The 24,263-nt window shown below is 44.0% G+C and overlaps 1 protein-coding gene across 1 annotated transcript; it reads right to left on the bottom strand.

Moving 5' to 3' along the window:
• Positions 1–2,927: 2,927 nt before the first annotated feature.
• Positions 2,928–11,467, bottom strand: commd8 (COMM domain containing 8). The gene is made up of 5 exons (XM_089012368.1): positions 11,352–11,467; positions 10,552–10,701; positions 10,309–10,461; positions 6,018–6,173; positions 2,928–4,153 (listed from the first exon to the last, which is right to left on the bottom strand). The coding sequence occupies exons 1-5, from the start codon at positions 11,394–11,396 to the stop codon at positions 4,133–4,135; spliced, it is 525 nt and encodes a 174-aa protein (XP_088868494.1). The 5' UTR covers positions 11,397–11,467; the 3' UTR covers positions 2,928–4,132.
• Positions 11,468–24,263: the final 12,796 nt, after the last annotated feature.

Raw genomic sequence — 24,263 nt, forward strand, 5'->3', positions numbered from 1 at the left:
TTGGTAAGTAAGTAAGTAAGTAAACTTTTTTATATAGCATTTTTCATAGGAAAAAAACGCAACGTGTTTCACAAAATTTAAAAGTCATAATAAAAACAATACACAAAAAAAGTGCAAGTGGAAAATTATGCAAGCAGAAAACAGCAGTTAGTCAAACGCCTGTTTAAAAAAAAAAGTCTTTAGATGTTTTTTAAAAGTGTTAACTGACTCCATACAGCGTAGTGCATTCCATAGCCGAGGGGCTACCGCTTAAAAAGCCCTGTCACCTCTCGTTTTTATCGGTTACGGGGAACAGACAACCAGCTACCGTTGGGCAGATGATCTCAAACTGCGGGTGGGTGAATAAAACTGTATACAATCAGACAGATAAGAGGGAGCTTATCCATGCTGAGATCTGAAAGTGAGAACGAAGATCTTAAAATGGTTTCTAAAATGCACTGGTAACCGGAGCAGTAGTGATGGGTCCAGTGACACTGAGCCGTCGATTCGTGCGCCGAGCTTTCTGGGCAAACCCCGTGTCGGTGCGCGTACCGCTTTAAGAAAGTCACGTGACCACTGCCGGAACCACTGTTGCTGAGAACCGGCGCGTTCTTTATGAGATTTTTATTAACCTTTTGAGGATGACGTCGTCATTGCGTCGAAAGAAATATACCGAAACGCTCACGAAAGAATAGTTATAAACTACAACTTCGGGAGGGTTATATTGTATTAAAGGTTCGGTAAAAATAGTAACAGTACCCCCCCTTTCTGGATTCTGCTCTCCGTCGCCGAATAATGACGTTACGGGACATAATTAGGCCTTCTCGTAACGTCAAAAGAGTGATATCCTAAATTACCAGTCGGACGAGGACGTGTTGTCTTTTCAGCACCGAAATCAAATTTGGGTCGTATTTAATATTCAACTACATGTTCAAATATATTCTGAATGAACTGGTCGCTCAGTATAACGTGATTTAAAAAAAAAGAGTAAATCGGCCCAGGTTAAATGTTTGAACGCAAACCCGTACAGGGTTCCTCGTCATTATTGGTTCATGGCGTTAAATGGTTAAAAAGTACTACGGAATGTTTAGGTTTTTATTTATATGTATGTGTTTATTTATTTACCTATTCAACAATATATTTATTCATTTATTTCTTTATTTAACTATTTATTTGTTTATGTATTTATCTATTTATTTTCAGGACTACGTACCTTGCAAAGGTTAAAAATGTGTGTTGACAGATCAGTGTCAGATGAACCTGTCAAATGTTTCCAGCAAGTCCACCATGTGTCAGTATTCAGCAACACAGTGTCAATACAATGTGTCACTGTGTCGAAACGATACAGGATGCCTCATCTACCCATCACTACTGGAGACGCTCCATATCCACATGGTGTCCTTTTTCTTGCCTGAACTTTTTTCTTGGTTATTTAATGGCAGGAATTTCAAATCCTACAAATCTACAGTAATAATAATAGTACTGTAGAAAACGTTTGTAGTGCTCACAGTTGTCATTAAATAATTGATGCTCAAAAGACACAACTTTACATCAGCAACAAAATGACATCTCTCAACTCCCACTGTAGGTCAGTTGGACAGCGAGCCAGCTTCCCGCGGCAACAAAACTGAATAGAATGTAAATGAATAGAAAAAGTGCAGAACTTGTTCTGATGGAATGTGGCTTTCAGACCTCTGGATGTGTGGTGCTTAAAAGACAACCAACACCCCCGGACAAGTTGTGTCCATAATTTGTAAAATCACTGGAAGTGACTTCTACTGAGCGTATTTTACAAAGATTCCACTGCATATAGCTATATTTTACGTTTTAAGACTCGCACTGAATATTGAGGAAGTTTGGTTTTTGAGTTGATGACGATGCCTGACGTGACGTCACGTCTGGAATGCCCCCGACTGAGAAAGCGACACACAATGCATTTTGGCTACTTTTTTTTTCATCTGAAAACTTTGTGTTGATCCGTGTTCATGGCGAAATTAGAAGGAAAACAAATAACGCAATGGTGAATCGTTGTGTGTTGCACCAAGACTACTATTTGATACTAGTTGACACAAATTCCCAGCAGACAAATCAGCCCATTTCCAACGGAGCTTGGGTGCCATCTTGTGCATTTTCTGGCATGCTACGTTGGAGTCCAGACGCCTCAAAATGAGACGGAAGGACTTCTTTAATTGATTTCAAACATTTATGCTTTCCTCTTCAGAACTATTTGAATCATATTCATAACTGGATGAGTAACAAGAAAGCATCTTCTCCGAATCTGAAGCCATTGTTTTGATTCTAGAGCAAGGCAAGACGTCCTGGCGTGATGTCACAAACAAGGGGGCGGGACCTTCTGAAACTCGCCATCCCGACGTCATTTAGAAGTAGTTTTGGTACACTAAATCATTTTTATTGGTGTTTTGCATTTGACTAAAAATATCAGCCTGTGTGTTTTGGGTATTTTAGATGCTATAAAACGTTTTTCTAGTGTCAGTTAGGAAACAAAAAAAATAATGGTGTCGGTTTAATGAGCATGGTAAAGTATTTGGCTGCCAAACATAATTCAAACTGAATTTTAAACACGCCCTGCTATGTCATTGGATAGTCCAGGGGTGTCCAAAATCGGTCCTCGAGGGCCGCCGTCCTGCCTGTTTTCCTGCTCTCCCAGGAGCAACACACCTGATTCAAATCATCAGGACCCTTTTGATGCTTGCTTCAGAGCTGGCTGATGAGCTGATCATTTGAATCAGGTGTGTTGCTCCTGGGAGAGCTGGAAAAAAGGCAGGACAGCGGCCCTCGAGGACCGACTTTGGACAGCCCTGGGATAGTTAGTTCACTGATCATCTTAATTCTGTGTTTTCTGACATTTGACTGGGTATATACAGTTCAGAGAAAAGAGGAATGGAAGCACAGCCAAGAAATGACACTGGGACATGAGACAAACAAGGGACATTTAAGACCTTTATTCATTTCTGGTAGACAGGTTTGAAATGGGCGGCTGACGTACATCCCAGGTGACGCAGGGCGCAATGCAAAAAATACTTTTTACAAATGCATATCTGCTTTCTGTCTTTGGGTGAAGTTGGAGCTCTGCTGTGGTTTTTTTCAACACTCAATTATAGAAATACCGTTAAGATTAGTTCAACAACTGCACCTGATGTTTTCTCAATTATGGCTGAAAGCCTTCTAAATACAGTGATACCTTGGCTTATGAACTTAATTGGTTCCCAGACAGTGTGGAAGGCGAAGTGTATGCCAAAAAATAATTTCCGATAATAATCCGTTCCCAGGTCCCCATAAAACAATTTTCTACTTTCTAATTTTCTTAGCCTTAAAACTACATAAAATATACCTTATTTTATGTATAATAAATGTGCTATCATATTATAATTAAAGAAATAAACTGTACTGTCTAATAAAGTCGTTTTATTTACCTTTGTGATGGTTGTTGATGGCTTGATGGAATGGAGTGGCCGGTTTCATCAGCATTAAACACTTGATGAGGAACGTAACCTAATTCTTTCACCATCCCTGTAGGTACTTTCGCTGCGATCATTTTACCTTGTTCCTCATCAACTGTGTTTTGTTTAGCTGTTTAACTGAAGACTGGGGGGGAATAGAAGACAAAAAAAATGTCTGCAGCCATTTTCTTTTTGGGAGAATAGCTTCACTCTCTCTGTCTGTAACCCCCCACTGCTGCGTTCTTGACCAATCACGTGGCTTTATCCAACGACTGGGGGCAGGGAATGGAGGACCAAAACAAGCCGGCTGCCATTTTTTTAGGAGAACGGGCTCGTTCGTGAATGACACATCACTCATTGTGGCTGCTCCGTGTGTATCCCCAAAAATAGTTCATATGCCAAGGTAAAATTTTCATAAATTTAACGTTCGTAAACCGAAAAGTTCCTCAGCGAAGGGGATCGTAAACCATGGTATCACTGTATTGCCTGCGCGTGTGAAGGTGTGTAGTTTGGCAGACACTTTGGTACTAGGATACAAAACTTCAGGAGCCGCCCTTTTGGTGGCCAGAAATGTTTGAACTCAATTACATATATGCAGCTGTTCTTGTCCAAGTCAGTTCTTGAAAGGGTTCCCTACTTGACTGTCTCCTCTTTGGAGCGGTGAGAGGATCAATATTTCTATTGGTGTTCCATTATTTCAACTGTAGTAGTACCTGCATTAAAGAAAAGGTTAATGTCTCAACGGATCAAACATTACTCAAGCTGGATTTACACTACACAAGATGGACAATTCAGATATGTGCCTCGTGACGGAAAAAGAGGAATGCAGGATAATAGCTTTCATAGCACAAAGCAGGACTCCTTCAAATGTGGACAAAAATTTGATCCAGTCAATAGCTGCCGACATTGATACGTATACATATATATATATATATACTACCTATACACACACACATATATATATATATATATATATATATATATATATATATATATATATATATATACACACACACACGAACACACAGGCACACACATACATACATATACACATACATGCACGTATACACACACATAAATACACACACACACACACGTACACACACACTGTGTATATGTATGTACGTACATACGCATGTACACACACATTTATATATATATATATATATATATATATATATATATATATATATATATATATATATATATATATATATATATATACACACACACACACACACACACACACACACACACACACACACACACACACACACACACACACACACACACACACACACACACACACACACACACACACACACAAGTCCAAGATGGCGCCCGAGTAGGCAGCCTCAGCAAGTCCTCTCATGAGCCTTGCTTTTTTTGGTTGTTTTTGTCTTGTTTTGTGTTTTCTTTTGTCACTTTGTGTTGTTGAGCATCGTGTGGAACGGATACAGATTGTTTTTCAGCATTTTTGACCACGACATTCATCAAGGAGGAGACTGTGCTGAGCGGTTGCGCCTTTGTGGCAGCATGAATATGCCAGTACTGTTTTTGAATGGGAGGAATGTCGGTGCCATCGCTGGACACCAAAGGGGCCATTGTGCTTTTTTTGCGCCTGTAATGGGCAGCATCTTCACAGCCCCGCTTTGTTCAGTTGAAGGTCAGTGCTGTTGGCAGTCTGCGGCTGGATGGATGCATGGCTTGAGGAACCCGCGATAAGAAAGGAGCATCAGCGCAGAGTGCCGATGCGTATGTGGAACTGTTGCGGCTTGGAATTGAAGCAGATTTATGTGCAACAGGAGATGTGAGACAATGTCTTTTCGTCAATGGATGCTACAGCTGCGTGTTTGCTTTCAACATTTAGCTTGTAGTCGACGTGCACGTTCCACCATGATGTCCGTGATCCACTGGTGGAAAGACGCTTTGATCGTCTCCTCTTTCATCTAGAACTGCGTCATGTCATCACAAAGAGGGTACAGCAAGTCCTGAAGAATGAATGTCTCTCTGTGTCTTTGTTTTGTCATATTGTCTCTATGCTGTCATATTCTTTGTTATTTATTTATTTTTTGTTCTTTTGACTTCAAGACGGCGCTGCGAGAGTGGCTGCCTTTCCAGCAGCTCATGTATTTTGTTTTTCTACTTTCATTCCTTTCATCACTTTGCTGCTGTGAAATGTAAATTTCTCCACTGTGAGACTAATAAAGGCATACCCAATCCAATCCAATATATATATATATATATATATATATATATATATATATATATATATATATGTGTGTGTCCCTATAGATAGATAGATAGATAGATAGATAGATAGATAGATAGATAGATAGATAGATAGATAGATAGATAGATAGATAGATAGATAGATAGATAGATAGATAGATAGATAGATAGATAGACTCAGCAAACGTTTGCAGGAGCGCTGAAAAAGTATCATTATAATCAACGAGTAATCAGTCCATGCTGTATTGATAAATCTAAATCTAGGATGTCAATCAAAATGTGAAACTCAAACCTTCACCTTGTGAAACAACTCGAGGAGGAGGTCACTGTGCAGTGTTTGTTTACCTTATTAGCAGATTCCAGCGACGTGATGAGTGTATCTAGTTCCTCTCTATTCAACTCGATGTCAAAAGAGTTCAGGCTTTCATTCTCTCTTGTATCCAGACTAAGATTTAAGAGAGGAGTCTGAAGATCTGAAATCTTGTCACTGGACAGTGCAAGCTGGAGACAGCGTATGAGATACATTAATGTCAATAAAATAATCTCCTTGTTTCGACGACAACCAATCAGGGTATTTATGACACCATTGCCAAACTTTTTTTGAATTGTTTTTATTGTGTCACAAAATATCTGAAATCTCAAAATCATAGTTTTTACCGACCCTTTTGTATTAAAGGGATATTACATTTCTACAAGTGCCACAAGGAGGGTCAATACTTTTTTTTTTATTAACCAGAGTCTTTCGTTTCGGCTTTTCACCACAGTACAGAATCAGCTCTCTTAAAAGTCACGAATGATCTTCTTTTGGACACCGGTTTACTCTCCATCCTCGTCCTTCTTGACCACTGCAACTTTTGACATTTCTCATGCCATCCTCCTTGACATTCTTTCCTCCACAGAGATCACCGACACACCCCTACGCTGGTTCCACTCTTATCTCTCTGGCCGCTCTCAGTTCCCCGAAATTAACTCTCCTGTATCTTCTGGTGTGCTCCAAGGCTCTGTCCTGGAACCTCTCCTCTTTATCCTACCTTCTTCCCCTTGGCAATATTCTCCGTAAATTTGGTATACAATTTCATTGCTTTGTGGATGACACCCAGCTCTATCTTTCCAGCAAACCCGACGCCTCTCTTCCACCTTCTTCCCTTTCACTCCACCTCTCTGAAATTAAATCCTGGTTTAGCCATAACCTCCTCAAACTTAACAGTGAAAAAACTGAAATTCTACTCGTTGGTACCAAATCCACCTTGAGCAAAGCTAACAGTTTCTCTCTCGCTATTGACAATTCAACCGTTTCCCCCTTACATCACGTCAAAAGCTGAGGTGTCATCCTTGATATCTTTCCACTCCCATATAAAGAACTTAATCCGATCTGCGTACTTCCACCCACGCAACATCAATGGCCTTGCCCCTCTCTCAGCCCTCACACCACTGCTATCCTCGTTCATCGTCTTGTCACCTCATGGATTGACTATTGCAATTCACTTCTTCTTGGGGTCCCTCAGAAACCTCTCCAAAAACTTCAACTCGTCCAGAATTCTTCAGCCCGGATCATCACCAGAACCTCATCCTTTCACCACATCACCCCCATCCTCCAAGAGCTCCACTGGCTCCCGGTCAAATATAGAATCAACTTTAAAATTCTTCTTTATACATTTAAAGCTATCCTTGCCCCCCATACCTATCTGACCTTCTTCAAATTTCTATTCCCTCTCGTTCCCTCCTCCCTCCACCTCTGTGTGGCCCCCTGCCCGTCTCAACACGATGGGGGACGGAGCTTTCAACTGCTCTACCCCCAAACTCTGGAACTCACTTGCTCCCAACATTCGTAACATCGATTCTCTTCCCAACTTCAAATCCCATCTCAAAACCCACCAATTTAAAATTGCATTTTCCGTGTAGCTCTATCTCTTGTTTCTGTTTATAATTGTATTTTATTTATTATTGTATCTATGCTTGTCTGTGACTGTGAAGTGTCCTTGAGAGCTTTGAAAGGCGCTTGAAATAAAATGTATAATTATTACTTATTATTATTATTATTATTATTATTATTATTCCGGGATAGATGGAGGACATTGATTCGCTGTGGCGACCCCTGAAGGGAAAAGCCGAAAGGAAAAGAAGATTATTATTATTATTATTATTATTATTATTATTATTATTATTATTTCTTCTTGAGAAGTTAACAATACTGATGCACAAACTTGGACACATCATCAGTGTTGATTCCTAGAATCACTGGGTGTTTCGGGTCTTTCAACAGACACCCTCCTCCAGGCGACCCGACCGGGGTTTGCAAGGCCCCGGCCTGTGTCCAAGTGGCATGCTACTGCTCCACTGCCCCCACGGCTCTCCCCTCCTCAACCAGAGCCATCTGGTGGCTCTTTCTGCTGCCTCCACGTTGTTGCCTATGGCTCTTCTGTGGTTTGCACCTGTTATGCCCAGTGTGCCATAGGCTTTGCTCAGGGAGTGGCTGGCAAATCCCCGACTGCCCACCTCCACCGGCATACACCTCGACCTCTACCCGTTCCTCCGACATTCCTCCACCAGCTCCTGGTACTTCTCCCTCTTCCTTTCCTGAGCCTCCTCCATCCTCTCCTCCCAGGGAACCGTCAGCTCCAGCAAGAAGAGTTGCTTTGTGGCCTCAGAGACCAAGATGATGTCAGGTCTCAACCTGGTCTGGGTGATGTGTGCTGGAAACTTCAGTTGCCTTTCCAGGTCAACTGTCATCACCCAGTCTCGGGCCGTGGAGAGCAAACCAGCAGAGCGGTTGCTTGATGTATTCAACCTTTGTCTTTCTTTAACAAAGTGAATGGTCTTCGCAGTGGCTCGGGTGTAACGGCTTGCCGCAATCCCCTTGCTGATTGCTTCAGCGATTGATTTGAGGACCTGGTCGTGCCTCCACCGATACCGACCCTCACCCAGGGCCTTGGGGCAGCTGCTCAAGATGTGTTCCAGAGTCCCAACCTTGGAACACAGGGGGCATGCTGGTGTTTCTGTGGTGCCCCAAGTGCACAGATTAGATGGGCTTGGAAGGACATCGTATATCCCCTGAATCAAGAACTTGATCCTCTGTGGGTTCCATGACCAGATGTCCTTCCAGGTGACGCGGCGCTCCATCGCCTGCTCCCACTTCATCCAGGCACCCTGCTGCCGCATGGCCACTGCTCTGCTGGTTCGTTCTTCCTCGACTGCAGCTCGGACCTCCTCCTGCACCAGCCTCTGCCTCTCTCTCGCGCTGGCAGAGTCATAGCGGGTCGCTGTTCGGCTCCCCAGTCCAGCTCTACCTTGCGCCACTGCTCCAACAATGGTCCTGTACCTCAGTCGAGTTTCTGCACGCTCAACTGCCTCGGCTGCCCTCCATTTCCTCCCAGTCCTCACAACGATCCCTGTCCCGGACACTTTGGCATCTCTGGATCCAGAGTACTGCAGATGTTCCCGTGCTACGATGAATTGCTCCCTGACTGAAGAAAGAAGCCTGTAGGCTAAAATCGGACTCTCCTTGATGACAGCTCTGTTTACGAAAAGTCCATACGTGACAAATTCTGATTCAGATTCTTCTTCAAAGAAGAAGCTCAAGATGGCGCCCGAGTAGGCAGCCTCAGCAAGTGCTCTCACGAGCCTTGCTTTTTTTGGTTATTTTTGTCTTGTTTTGTGTTTTCTTTTGTCACTTTGGGTTGTTGTGCATCGTGTGGAACGGTTACAGATTGTTTTTCAGCATTTTTGACCACGACATTCATCAAGGAGGAGACTGTGCTGAGCAGTTGAGCCTTTTCGGCAGCATGAATATGCCAGTACTGTTTTTGAATGGGAGGAATGTCGGAGCCATTCGACTGCCATCGCTGGACACCAAAGGGGCCATTGTGCTTTTTTGCGCCTATAATGGGCAGCATCTTTACAGCCCCGCTTTGTTCAGTGGAAGGTCAGTGCTGTTTGCAGTCTGCGGATGGATGGATGCATGGCTTGAGGAACCCGCGATAAGAAGAAAGGAGCGCCGATGCGTATGTGGAACTGTTGCGGCTTGGAATTGAAGCAGATTTATGTGGAACAGGAGATGTGAGACAATCTCTTTTCGTCAATGGATGCTACAGTTGCGTGTTTGCTTTCAACATTTAGCTTGTAGTCGACGTGCACATTCCACCATGATGTCCCTGATCCACTAGTGGAAAGACGCTTTGATCCTCTCCTCTTTCATCTAGAACTGCTTCATGTCATCACAAAGAGGGTACAGCAAGTCCTGAAGAATGAATGTCTCTCTGTGTCTTTGTGCTGTCATATTATTTGTTATTTAGTTTTTTTTTGTTTTTTGTTTTACTTCAAGACGGCGCCGCGAGAGTGGCTGCCTTTCCAGCAGCTCATGTATTTTGTTTTTCTACTTTCATTCCTTTCATCACTTTGCTGCTGTGAAATGTACATTTCTCCACTGTGAGACTAATAAAGGCATATCCAAACCAATACAATCCAAGCTGAACATTTAGGTAAATAAATATCTGAACATTACAAGTCAACCACAAGGTGGAATAGACAGTATTTGACTAGTATTTGGCTGTATTTCTTGCTAAAAAAAACCCAACTCTATTCATGTTCTATTTACGGGACACAAAAACATATTGAATGAAGCAAAGCATTTATTCACCTTAATATGCCAGTCAAAGTCCTTTAACACATCAGAGGAGGTTGCGTGGGTTCTAGTCAACAGAGCATGGCGAATCTCCTCCCGTCTTGATTTTAGTACATTGAGCACAGCCTCACAGTGGCTGCTATTCAACTCAGAGAGGCAATTCCGCACCTGAACACAACCATCAGGAAACACTGTACATTTTTTACTGAAAAATACAGGAGATTCTCACACCCACAGTTCATGTGTAGACTGTTTCACCTCCTCGTCAGAGCTGTTGTTCCCTACTGACAGCCTGAAGACCTCTGTCAAAGAGTTGGTAAGCTCTAGCCACTCTTCCAGGCTCCAGGTGGCATTGTCTCTGCGAGGAGGTTCTCGGCCACAGAGTCCATCCACTACCCTGTGACAAAGCTGCAGACGTGGAGGATTCTAAGTCATGGCTGAAATTGGGGAACAGCAGCTGAAGGCTTGTCAAGTAACTCCATTTTCATTCTTTGATGGGGTGGACATAATGACCCGAGTAAAATTTGATAGCAATAAAAAGGTCAAAGTATCGATACTGTCAGATATTCATATACAGGTAACATCCGATTTACGACCGGCGCGACTTACGACCACCCGTACTCACGACCACGACCGCCAGACCCTATTTATTTTTTTAAATTCTGCGCAGGAGAGAGATCTAGTGATTATAGTACCTTTGCTTGTCTGTGACTGTAAAGTGTCCTTGAGAGCTTTGAAAGGCGCTTAAAATGTAATGTATTATTATGATTATATATAAACACATACACTCGGTATATATTAGTGCACATCAAAAGTATAAGCAGAGTAAACTTGACATTTTTGTTCGACTTCCTAACACTGCAGAAACTATGGCTCATGGGCCTTATTCTCATGCGTGGATCAAACGCATGATTGTTCAGCAAAAATCGCATTTGCATTTAGCGTTGCGGTGGTCAACGTTCTATTCAGTTAAAACTGCAGTCACGCGGATTGCTTGGTCAGAAAGCGTTAACCACAAACAATCTTCAAACGCTGTCCGCAAAAATATTAGCACTTACTTTAAGACACTCTTTAAGTGGTAAAACGTTTAGTTGGACCACCATAATATTCCCAGTTCCGCTTCTGTTTCGTCAGCTGACACAGGGCGATAGTCACGTGACTAGTTATGTGTGTTTCGCGAACCAACCGGTTCTTAGAGCCGGATCTCTGAGGTGAACGAAGAGAGCCATCTCCCATCAAGGAGACGGAAAAGGGAGCCGCTTTTTTTGTCCTCTATTCCCCCGGCCCCAGTCAAAACCGCACGTGATTCGTCAAGATCCGTGGTAGAGGAGAGAGGGGAGAATTACAGACACACAAAGAATCATACCAGAATCATATATGACAAAGAATGTCTAGATGACACTCAGGACAATGACTTTGATGGCTTCAGTTCAAAGGGGGAAGATGAAAACGGCTTACCATGATTTTTACTGGTACAGTGATACCATGGCTTAAGAACTTAATTGGTTCTCAGACAGAGTGTGTAAGGCAAGGCGAAAAGTGTGTATCCCAAAAATTCAGTGACGTGCGGTGAGGTTCATGGCTGGCGAGGCACTGACGTCATCAATGACGTCACCGCTCGTCTCTACTTAGTATTTGAACGGTAAATTCAGCGATTTTGAAAAAAATCCTAAAACGGTGAAGTTAAATGGACAAGAACTTTAAAGTACAAATCACTAAATACATCTAACTGTTTAATTTAATTTTTCATTTGATATTTCCATGACAGCTTTCCATGATGACAGGTGAGGCACTGCCTCACCTGCCTCCACTGACTGCACGTCACTGCAAAAAATAATTTCCCATAGGAAACCATTAAAATGAGAATAATCCAATCCCAGGTCCCCAACATAATTTTCTACTTTCTAATTTTCTAAGCCTTAAAACTACACAAAATATACATCGATGAGAAGGTTTCTTCAGCCGTCATCTGTACAAAAGTGAAGGTTTCGGACGTTTCGCCTCCTATCCAAGAGGCTTCGTCAGCGAACTAAAGTCTGACTGGTCGTATCGGTCCCATTTATATGTCCCTAATGTCCAGACCTGGTGGCGCCGGACACAGCTATGATAGGTCCCTACTCTCAGGTTGGGGGGGGCGCGGGACACCCCCCTGTGGCCCCACTGATTGTTCCTACATTCCTGACTAACGATTGGCCTATTACACCCACTCCCCCCGGTATCACCTCATCAGCATAACGACCCTCATCAGCATTGCGAAAGTTGCCTAACCTGTTTTGCCTGAGCAGGCCAACCTGAGAGTAGGGACCTATCATAGCTGTGTCCGGCGCCACCAGGTCTGGACATTAGGGACATATAAATGGGACCGATACGACCAGTCAGACTTTAGTTCGCTGACGAAGCCTCTTGGATAGGAGGCGAAACGTCCGAAACCTTCACTTTTGTACAGATGACGGCTGAAGAAACCTTCTCATCGATGGACCACTCCTGTACGACTGAGAGCTTACACAGACGTACACAAAATATACGTTATTTTATGTATAATAAATGTACTCTGGTATTACAATTAAAGAAATAAACTGTACTGTATAATAAAGTCGTTGTATTTACCTTTGTGATGGTCGTTGATGGCTTGATGATGATGATGATACTCGTGCAGCGTGTTCTACCGGAAATAAATTTCTTGTGTGTTCTACATACTTGGCAATAAAGATGATTCTGATTGATGGAATGGAGTGGCCAGTTTCGTCAGCATTAAACACTTGATGAGGAACGTAACCTTCTTTGGCCATCTTGAGGAATGATCCCTTGTAGGTGCTTTCTGTGTGATAATTTTATCTAGTTCCTCATCAATTGTGTTCTGTTCAGCTGGGTTGATAGCTTTTTGCATCAAATGTACAGGTGGCTTGTGCCGGTTGTGTGTGGAGCCTGATTGATGGGATATTTTAACCTTGCATTCTACACTCTGCCTTTGAACTATCAAAGTTGAAACTCTCTCACTGTTGTCTGCCTCTCTCACTGTTGTCTGCCTGTCTCTTTAATGTTTAAACCACCTAACCTCACTGCTGCGTTCTTGACCAATCACATGGCTTTAACCGAAAACTGGGGTCGGGGAATAGAGGACCAAAATAAGCCGGCTGCCATTTTGTTGTTAGAAGAACGGGCTCGTTCGCGAAAGACACATCACTCAATGAGGCAGCTCTATGTGTATCTCGAAAAAAAATTCGTATGCCAAGGTAAAAAAGAAAGAAGTCCAAGATGGCGCCCGAGTAGGCAGCCTCAGCAAGTGCTCTCATGAGCCTTGCTTTTTTTTGGTTGTTTTTGTCTTGTTTTGTGTTTTCTTTTGTCACTTTGTGTTGTTGGGCGTCGTGTGGAACGGATACGGATTGTTTTTCAGCATTTTTGACCACAATTCATCAAGGAGGTAACTGTGCTGAGCGGTTGCGCCTTTGTGGCAGCATGAATATGCCAGTACTGTTTTTGAATGGGAGGAATGTCGGAGCCATTCGACTGCCATCGCTGGACACCAAAGGGGCCATTGTGCTTTTTTGCGCCTGTAATGGGCAGCATCTTCACAGCCCCGCTTTGTTCAGTGGAAGGTCAGTGCTGTTGGCAGTCTGCGGCTGGATGGATGCATGGCTTGAGGAACCCGCGATAAGAAGAAAGGAGCGTCAGCGCAGAGTGCCGATGCGTATGTGGAACTGTTGCGGATTGGAATTGAAGCACATTTATGAGGGACAGGAGATGTGTCCCTCTTTTCGTCAATGGATGCTACAGCTGCGTGTTTGCTTTCAACATTTAGCTTGTAGTCGACGTGCACATTCCACCATGATGTCCCTGATCCACTGGTGGAAAGACGCTTTGATCCTCTCCTCTTTCATCTAGAACTGCTTCATGTCATCACAAAGAGGGTATAGCAAGTCCTGAAGAATGAATGTCTCTCTGTGTCTTTGTTTTGTCATATTGTCTCTATGCTGTCATATTATTTGTTATTTAGTTTATTTTTGTTCTTTTGACTTCAAGACGGCGCCCCGAGAGTGGCTGCGTTTCCAGCAGCTCATGTATTTTGTTTTTCTACTTTCATTCCGTTCATCACTTTGCTGCTGTGAAATGTAAATTTCTCCACTGTGAGACTAATAAAGGCAAATCCAATCCAATCCAATCCAAAATTTTCAAAGATTTAATATTCGTAAACTGAAATATATATATATATATATATATATATATATATATATATATATATATATATATATATATATATATATATATATATATATATATATATATATACACACAAATCAAACCTTTGTTTTATTCAATAAACCAAAAGCCACAAAGAAAATGCTACGAGCCTTGTGGACTGCACTTTCTCAGCGTCTTTCAAAACTCTGAAGTACACTTTTCAGTCAGAGTACAGTCCGAAGCAGGCTTCTGATTGGCTGCCGGTGCCGAGTATGCAAATTGCCAAACGAACGTTCGTTTGTACTTCAGAGTTTTGAAAGCCGCTGAGAAAGTGGAGTCCATGTAGCTTTGAGCAGGCAACACAACGCAAACGTTACATTGTACACCATGACGACAAACGACAACTGGAGCAAAAACTTCAGCAAGGTATATTTACCATAAATTGGGCAATGGAGCATTTGTGGTTGGTACTTCCTTAATTTAAAAAAACCCTTTAAACTTTGCAACAATGTTTTTATTTTTTTTGGCGAATAGACAATCTATGTGTTTTATGTTGTGAAAAATCGGGCAGGCAACTTTATGGCCGGGCCGGAAACTTTTCAGAGTTGTCTGCCCGGGTGTCCACTAACTTTTTGTCATGAGTTTCAGACACTGATATACAGTATATACAGTGAGGCCTCAGCTTGCGAATACCTTACCTTACGAACTTGTGTATCTCAAAAAAAAAAAAAAAAATCCCACAGGAAAGCATTAAAATGGGAATAATCCATTCCCGGGTTTCCATAAAATATATTTTTCAACTAAATAAGCCTTAAAACTACACACAACAGTGTACCTTATTCTATGTATAATAAATATGCTATTGTATTGTAATGAAAGAAATACACTGCATTGTATCATAAAGTCACTTTATTTGGAACTGTATAGTGCCACTTAGCAGTTTTTTTGACGACAATACTAGTGCAGCGTGTTCTACCGGAAACAAATTCCTTGTGTGTTCTACATACTTGGCAATAAAGATGATTCTGATTCTGAATTTATTTACATTTGTGCTGGTCATTTATGGCTTGATGGCATGGCGTTGGAGGTCGAAGGTCAAAGGGAATTGCTGTTTGGAAGGAGAGGCGCATTACATGACGACTGTAATTAAAGAAATAAACTGTGCTGTAAAATAAAGTTTTATTTACCTTTTTGATGGTCGTTGATGGCTTATGGAAGGAGAGTCACCTTCCATAAGGACTGTTGGTAACTTAACCTCTGGTGCTGTTCGGTCGTGTGCTTCCGCCAAAGATCACTCCGCCAGCCGTGGTGGGTGTGTATTATGAAAATAGTGCTTATTATAAGGTTTAATTTTCATAAATTTGATGTTTGTAAGACAAAAAGTTTGTAAGTTGAGGTGTTTGTAAGTTGAGGTATATATATATATATATATATATATATATATATATATATATATATATATATATATATATATATATATATATATATATATATATATAGTTTTTTTTTGTCTTGTTTTGTGTTTTCATTTGTCACTTTGTGTTGTTGGGCATCGTGTGGAACGGATACAGATTGTTTTTCAGCATTTTTAAACACGACATTCATCAAGGAGGAGACTGTGCTGAGCGGTTGCGCCTTTTCGGCAGCATGTATATGCCAGTACTGTTTTTGAATGGGAGGAATGTCGGAGCCATTCGACTGCCATCGCTGGACACAAAAGGGGCCATTGTGCTTTTTTGCGCCTGTAATGGGCAGCATCTTCACAGCCCCGCTTTGTTCAGTGGAAGGTCAGAGCTGTTGGCAGTCTGCAGCTGGATGGATGCATGGCTTGAGGAACCCGCGATAAGAAGAAAGGAGCGTCAGCGCAGAGCGCCGATGCGTATGTGGAACTGTTGCGGCTTGGAATTGAAGCAGATTTATGTGGAACAGGGGATGTGAGATAATCTCTTTTCGTCAATGGATGCTACAGCTGCGTGTTTGCTTTCAACATTTATCTTGCAGTCGACGTGCACATTCCACCATGATGCCCCTGATCCACTGGTGGAAAGACGCTTTGATCCTCTCCTCGAACTGCATTAACAAAAGCCGCCAAAAGAGGACAGCCAAGCGCCATATAAGGAAGGAGCTGGCCATGAGCTCCCATTTTGTGCCTCTTTTTTTTGGGGGGGGGGGGGGTGAGAGATGTTCCCCCAACGTTGCCTCAAAATGGCACATATAATTCTTTAATGATTGCAAACATGTATGCTTTCATCTTCAGAACAGTGTATTTGAATCATATTCATAACTGGATGTGGAACAAGAAAGCATATTATCCGAATCTGAAGCCATTGTTTGGATTCACAAGCAATGCAAGACTTTACTGTATATATATGTAACGGAGTTGTGCACTTAGATTATTAAATTATGAAGGAAGTGACGCAACGGCGCACAGTGTGGCACCATGTCCCGCCCATAGTTTCCAGAACAATCTCGATGAGATTCAGGGTGAGTCGCAATTTTCTGTTGGTCTCGATTAACGCACATTTTCATGACAATATCTTATTTTGTTTCCCCTTTTGTACTGTCTAGTGTTATCTAATTAGTTCCCTTATTAATTTCGAGTCCAGATTACTTTTTGTGTCATTATTTACTTCACGTTTTGTCGAGTGGAACTTTGAAGCACATGTGCTTCATAGTGCTTTTCTATTGCGCAGTTAATCACAAGACGAAACCCATGCGACTTCACCCATCCCTTCTGCCATACTGTGTTGCAGGTAATAATTGTTTCATTTCGTTTTATTGTACAATATTTAGTTTCTTGTGTCGTGTTTCATTTGCCCGTGAATGTTCGTGGCGGGTTGAACTGTGCGCCCTTGCAAGCGCACCGCGTGTTCTGCCGAGTCTCCGCGTATGATGCGTTCAGGGACATCATGTAAATAACATTGAACTTGTGTTGTATTCTCTTTTTCTGTAAATAACCACTATACGATCACACGTTGCTAATTCTGTTTTGTTATCTACAATGTTTTGCATTTGAGAACAATCTCGAGGAGATTCAGGTTAATCACAAGACGAAACCCATGCGACTTCACCCATCCCTTCTGCCATACTGTGTTGCAGAAATAAATGAAATAAAAAGACACATCCACGCATCTGGTATCATTAATACGGCAGCATCGTGGAGATGAAGACAGTCACTGTTGTGACACCCGTCACATTGGTGCCGTGACCTGTCGATCACAAGTGACTCTCCACTTCGGACCGGGACCGCGATGCTGCACAGTGTCTTCATCCCATCACTCGGTGGACGGTGGACCCCGTTCTTTAAATTGTGTGTTAATTGTCTGAGCTGCTGTTTTGCAATTGGTGTGCTTCTTTTTTTCCTGTAAGGTTTTTTGTGATAAGTTTGAGAATGAGTTCCTTCCAAGGGACATTTAGCACACCTTTGAATAAGTGTATTGGTAGAGGTAGAGGCATCCCGACCATGTTACAGGTGTGGAGTCCCATCCAGAGTGATGTAGTAGAGGGGAATGGGCAGGTACTAGCTGAGGCCACTTATGTTAGTGGGGACAGAGTTCCTTCCCAGACCCAGTGCAGTACATCTCTGACGAGCGCACAGACTCCTGACACACCAGCGACAGATCCCTTACCCCAGTCACCTGACGTAGTTGGTCAGATGAGTGACATAATTAGACACATTGACCAGCAGCGGGCAGACAGCATTGTTGCACATCTCAGCCCAACACATAACGTCCCCATGCATAACACGTCATTCCTACATGACACGCCCATTGACACACCATCACAAGTCCTGATACTGCCGCACGGGGAAATTTGCGAACCCCCAACCTTCAAGGGTGACCACACTGATAAAGTGAATGTAGATGAGTGGGAAGACCTAATGAGGAACTACATAAGGAGAGCAAAAGTAGCTCCTGAGCATCAGGCAGAGGAAATCCTTATGAACATCAGCGGTAGAGCTAAAGATGCTGTCAAGGTTAGCACAAGAAACAGTGGAGTTGATGTAAACCAGAACCCAAATGCCATCTATAGCCTTCTTCGCAAGCATTTTTCTACTGCCCCTTGTTCACCTCTCCCTCTAGCAGACTTGTACACCACACTGCCCAGGGATAAGGAGGCCCCATATGACTACTGGTTGAGGCTTAACAATGCAGCTGAAGTTACCACCAATCGTCTCAAAGAACAGGGCAGAGATTTCGACTGTTCTTCCCTTGACGTAACAAGGATGTTTATTAAAAATTGCCCATCCAAAGATCTTTCCATGACATTTAGGTCAAAAACAGTGGATAAATGGTCGGCAGTTGAGGTCCAAGCCATCCTGGATGAGTACCAGACAGAAATGAGTCCCAGGACTGCCACTCCAGCTGCGGCGAACAGTCAACCCATTCATGTAAATAAAAGTGAAATGCTGCAGAATACAGCATGTCAGGACAACGGTAAAATATTCCACCCAGCCAGGCCAACCGACGCCGCAAATCTTGAGCGTGTCATTTCCATGCTTGAAAGGGTTTTGCTGCAAGGAGCTAACAATCCCTCTGCCTCTGGTGGACGCAAGTCAAGGCTTCCAATGGTGGACGGTTTGAATAAGCTACCATGTGCTGTCTGTGCTGACCATTCTGCGCTTATTCACTGCCGCGAAAAGAGACTGTGTTTCCTGTGCTTTGCACCCGATCACTCCAGACGCAACTGCCCCACACAAGTGCAGCCCTCAAGATCACCACTGTCGGGAAACTAATGTCTCCGCATCCAAGGGAGTATGATGCGGATGAAGTTCATGACCCTCCCAATAGTTCGACAGATGATCTTGATTCGATATTAGAGTCCCTCACTTCCAGTGTGCCCACGGAGAAGACGGTTATCTTCCAAAGCACTCACAAGGTCCTGAAGTCGGATAGCTTGTTCTACACCACTGCCACTGCCACTTGTTCTACACCACTGCCACTGTCGCAGGCATTTCCCTGACCGCAATGATTGACAGCGGCTCTACTGGTTGCACATTGAGTGAGTCGGCTATGGCACGATTGTTAGTGTGCAACCCTGACATCAAACGTTACTCTGCAGATGACGTTGTCATTGTAGGATGTAGTGGTCATCAGGTGACGCCTTCGGCCATATGCGATTTGGAATTTGGAATCGTGTACAATTGCAAGCTAGCTGTGCCCATGTTTGTGGTGCCTGGACAAACCGATGACATAATTCTTGGCAGCAATGCCATTAAGAAAATCCTCCACCTGATGCGGAAGACTGAAGGCTACTGGCGGCTCATGTCAGAGCCCGGTAGTACGATTCATGATGACTCCCACCACTTTTTCTCACTGCTTTCCAACACAGAGAAATGGAGGGGTGGAACGATTCCTGACAAAGTTGGCACGCTGAAGTTGCAGCAGTGTGTGATGTTGCAACCAGAGAGTGAACATCTTGTTTGGGCTAAGCTTCCCGCCTGCGCACCGATGTCAGTTGGCAGCACGGTCATAATTGAACCAACCCAAGCAAGGTGCAGATCCAGGAAGATTCTGGTTGGCAGGATTATCACACCGATGTGGGGCGACGGATGGCTCCCAGTGAGGGTCATCAACCCCTCGACTGAAAAAGTGGTGTTGAGAAGAAACACAAAGCTGGCAGATGTATTTCCCTGCATTGCGACAGAAGACTTGTCTGAACCTGACAACATCCAAATTTTGTCCCAATCTGTTCAGAATGCCACCGCAAGGCCAAGGTCCAAAGAAGACATCAAAATAGCACTGGACAAGCTTGGACTACATGATCTGGACTTGGATGCGTGTGCTGTCTCCGATACGTGGAGGGACAGACTTTTCCAACTCATTGAGAGATATGAAGCAGTATTTTCACGGAACAGGATGGACTGTGGAGAGGCCTCTGAATTTGTGCACAAGATACACCTCGTGGATGAGAGACCATTCTGCCTGCCTTATCGAAGAGTGCCACCAAGTCAATATGAAAAGCTGAGAATGACTCTCAATGAGATGGAAGAAAAGGGTATCATTCGGAAATCCACGAGTGAATATGCATCTCCATTGGTCTTAGTGTGGAAGAAGAATGGGGAGTTGCACATCTGCACGGATTTCAGATGGCTAAATGTGAGGACACAGCAGGATGCTCACCCATTGCCCCATCAGGCTGACGCTCTTGCCGCACTTGGAGGAAATGTCTTCTTCTCCACCATGGACCTCACCTCGGGATTTTATAATGTGCCCCTGTTTGAGGACCATAAGAAGTACACCGCCTTCTCATCCCCATTTGGCCTACATGAATATAAACGGATGCCACAAGGCCTTTCGAACAGCCCGGCTACATTCATGCGGATGATGCTTTCCACTTTCGGGGACAAGAACTTCACCAGCCTCCTGTGCTATCTTGACGATCTCATGGTCTTTGGTCCGACAGAAAAGATTGCGCTTGAGCGATTGGAAATGGTTTTCTCCCGCTTGAAGAACCATAATCTGAGGCTTGCTCCGAAGAAGTGTCACTTTCTTCGGAGATCTGTGAAGTTCCTTGGCCATGTCGTCTCAGAGTCAGGGGTACAGACAGACCCTGAAAAGGTGGAAGCGATAAACAGTGTGCAGGTGCCCGACCTAATGGACAGTGATGGCCTCACTCCCTCACAGAAGAAAATTAGATCTTTCTTGGGAATGGTGTTGTATTATCAGCACTTCATTGAGGACTAGTCCATCAAGGCCAAGCCCCTTTTTAAGCTCCTTTCAGGCCAGAAAACCCGTGGTAAAGCCAGACGAAGGTCGAAACCCACATCGGATGCATCAAGTCATGTGAAGTTGACACCGGCGGACTGGACCACTGAATGTCAAACTGCCTTCGAGACTCTGAAGCACGATCTGTCAAACAGTGTAACGTTGGCCCATCCTGACTTTGAGAAACCTTTCATCCTTGCAGTCGATGCATCGTTTGACGGCATTGGAGCCGTCCTCTCCCAGCTTCAGCCTGATGACAAGGTTGCGAGACCAGTGGCATTTGCTAGTAAAACGCTGTCACGAGCCCAATTGAACTATCCTGCACATCAGCTCGAAGTTCTTGCTTTAAAGTGGGCCGTATGTGGCAAGTTTTCCCACTGGTTAAAAGGCAGACATTTTACTGCATGGTCTGACAACAACCCCTTGACATATATCCTGACGAAGCCCAAACTAGATGCCTGCGAGCAGAGGTGGGTGTCGAAGCTGGCAGCATATGACTTTGACTTGAAGTACGTCCCAGTGCCCAAGAACATAGTGGCTGATGCACTGAGTCGAGAACCCTTCGTTCAGTCTTGCGTGAGCCATCGCCTGGTGAAAGAACCCTACCAATACCTACTCAATGGAGTCCAAGGGGTCGTGAATGAGACTGTACAGGATGCTTTCCGTTTCACCACCAACTGTCAGGCTGTCCACATGGCTGGTGATCATGATGGAGAAGTTCCCCCGGGGGAAGCTCCTGATCAGTCTTCTGGAAGTGCAATTGATGCGCAGGAGGTGTCTGCAGTTTTAGACGTCCATCAGACTGGCGGTACCTCTCGACTCCCTGGAGCAACCCATTGTAACTACAGCTACCTGAAGAAGACCCTTCCATTGTCATTCCCCATAGTCAGTTACGTGACCTACAGCACCAAGATTCAACAGTCAGCCGAGTCATGTTTTATGTGCAGCGACATATGAGACCTAAAAAACGAGCTGTGTTCTTTTGTTGCTGAGGCACTGGAAGAAGCTGAAAGTTCGTGACGGGACTCTTTACAGAGTAAGGAAAGATCCCCACATGAACAGAAGAGTCTTTCAGTTCGTCATACCTGGGTCTCTGAAACACCAAGTCCTACATGGTGTGCATGATGCAGCTGGTCATCAGGGCTGTTCTCGGACACTCTCTTTGGCTAGTGAACGGTTCTTTTGGACAGGGATGGAGAAAGACATTACGAAACATGTAAGGCAGTGCCAGAGGTGCATCTTGGGTAAGACCCCCGAGCCAGACGCCCGAAGAACATCCGCACTTCGGCTCCAATGGAACTGGTATGCATTGATTTTTGGACAGCAGAGTCCGGCGACAAGAAAAACACCGACGTCCTCGTTGTCACCGACCACTCTCGCCTTCCCCTGCAGGAACCAATCAGCAAAGCAAGTTGCCCGCTGCCTGTGGGACAAGTTCTTCTGCATTTATGGGTTCCCCAAAAGGACCCATTCGGATCAGGGAGCCAACTTTGAGAGTAGACTCATCAAGGATCTTCTTGAGATGGCAGGGGTGCACAAGTCCCACACAACACCGTATCATCCCATGGGTAATGGCATCGCAGAAAGATTCAACCGGACCCTTGGAGGGATGATCAGAACACTTCCTCCAAAGTCTAGGTCCAAATGGCCACAAATGTTGAACATGTTGACTATCTGCTATAACTGCACAGTACATGAGACGACGGGCTTTGCACCATCCTATTTGATGTTTGGACGTGTCCCTCGCTTGCCCATTGACATCATGTTCCATCATGTCTTGGAGAACGCCAATGTTGTCACTCACAATGAGTTTGTGAGCACCTTAAAGAGAGACCGTTCTGAAGCCGCGCAAATTGCTCAACAGCATGCAGCCAAGGAACAGACCCACCACGCCCAGATCTACAACCGCAAAGTCAAGGGCTCGCCATTGGCTGTTGGTGACAAGGTGCTACTAGCTAATCGAGGCGAGAAGGGCAAGCGGAAGGTTGCGGATCGTTGGGAGCCAACCCCTTATGACATGGTGTCTGTGAAGCCGCTGATCAATGTGTACAGGATCCGGGATGATGCCACAGGTAGAGAGAAGGTCGTACACAGGAACTTACTGCTCCCGGTTGACTTCTTTACATTCTCGGGGCAGGTGGAGCCTGGTTCATGTTCAGATGGGTCAGAGATGGACGCACATTGTGGGAGTGACAAAAGCTCAGTTTCTGATGATCAGGAGGACACTCAGCTGCGCACTGAGAACTGGGTCATGCAATCTCCGGCTCAGACAGAGGAACATGAGCACTTCTCTTCAGAGCATGATTCCGCTGATGCGTGTCGAGGGGATGTCAGTGAGAGAAGTCAGTCAGTAGGCCATGATATCCACACACAGACTGAACTTTCGACAGACCCGGTGTTTGACATAGCACACTCGACTCCTGACTCACCCCCAGATGAGACTGAACTTGAGGAGGTCATTTGCACACAACCACAAGACACACAGGGCCCCGTCAATTTCACAAGATGTGGTAGGACAGTTAAACCCCCTGACAGGCTGATATGTGAAATGTCCTATCAGAGAGTCGGGATGCCAACATTAATATGGGTTTAATATGACCATTTGATTCTTTTTTTTTGGCTTGTGCTGTGTGCCAATTGTCACCATTATCTTTATGGCTTCTCAGTAACGGGTGTAGTTATGTGCTGTTTTGTGAAATGTAAATGGCATGTCTACTAGTCTGTGATAGGAATGGGTTTTGAACCACCCTATTCCTTCACACTTCTGAAAGAAGAATTCCTATGATTGACTTCCTTGTACATCTTTGCCCGATAACCTTGTCTATTTTGCCTGTTGGTCTTTCTGTTGTCTTCCGTGTGTATGTTGCCTCACTTCTGCATAATTTAAAGGGGGTGTATGTAACGGAGTTGTGCACTTAGATTATTAAATTATGAAGGAAGTGACGCAACGGCGCACAGTGTGGCACCATGTCCCGCCCATAGTTTTCAGAACAATCTCGAGGAGATTCAGGGTGAGTCGCAATTTTCTGTTGGTCTCTATTAACGCGCGTTTTCATGACAATATCTTATTTTGTTTCCCCTTTT

The sequence above is a fragment of the Hippocampus bargibanti genome, linkage group LG13 (genome assembly GCF_051943395.1).
Source record: "Hippocampus bargibanti isolate YZ-2025 linkage group LG13, ASM5194339v1, whole genome shotgun sequence".
NCBI lineage: Eukaryota > Metazoa > Chordata > Actinopteri > Syngnathiformes > Syngnathidae > Hippocampus > Hippocampus bargibanti.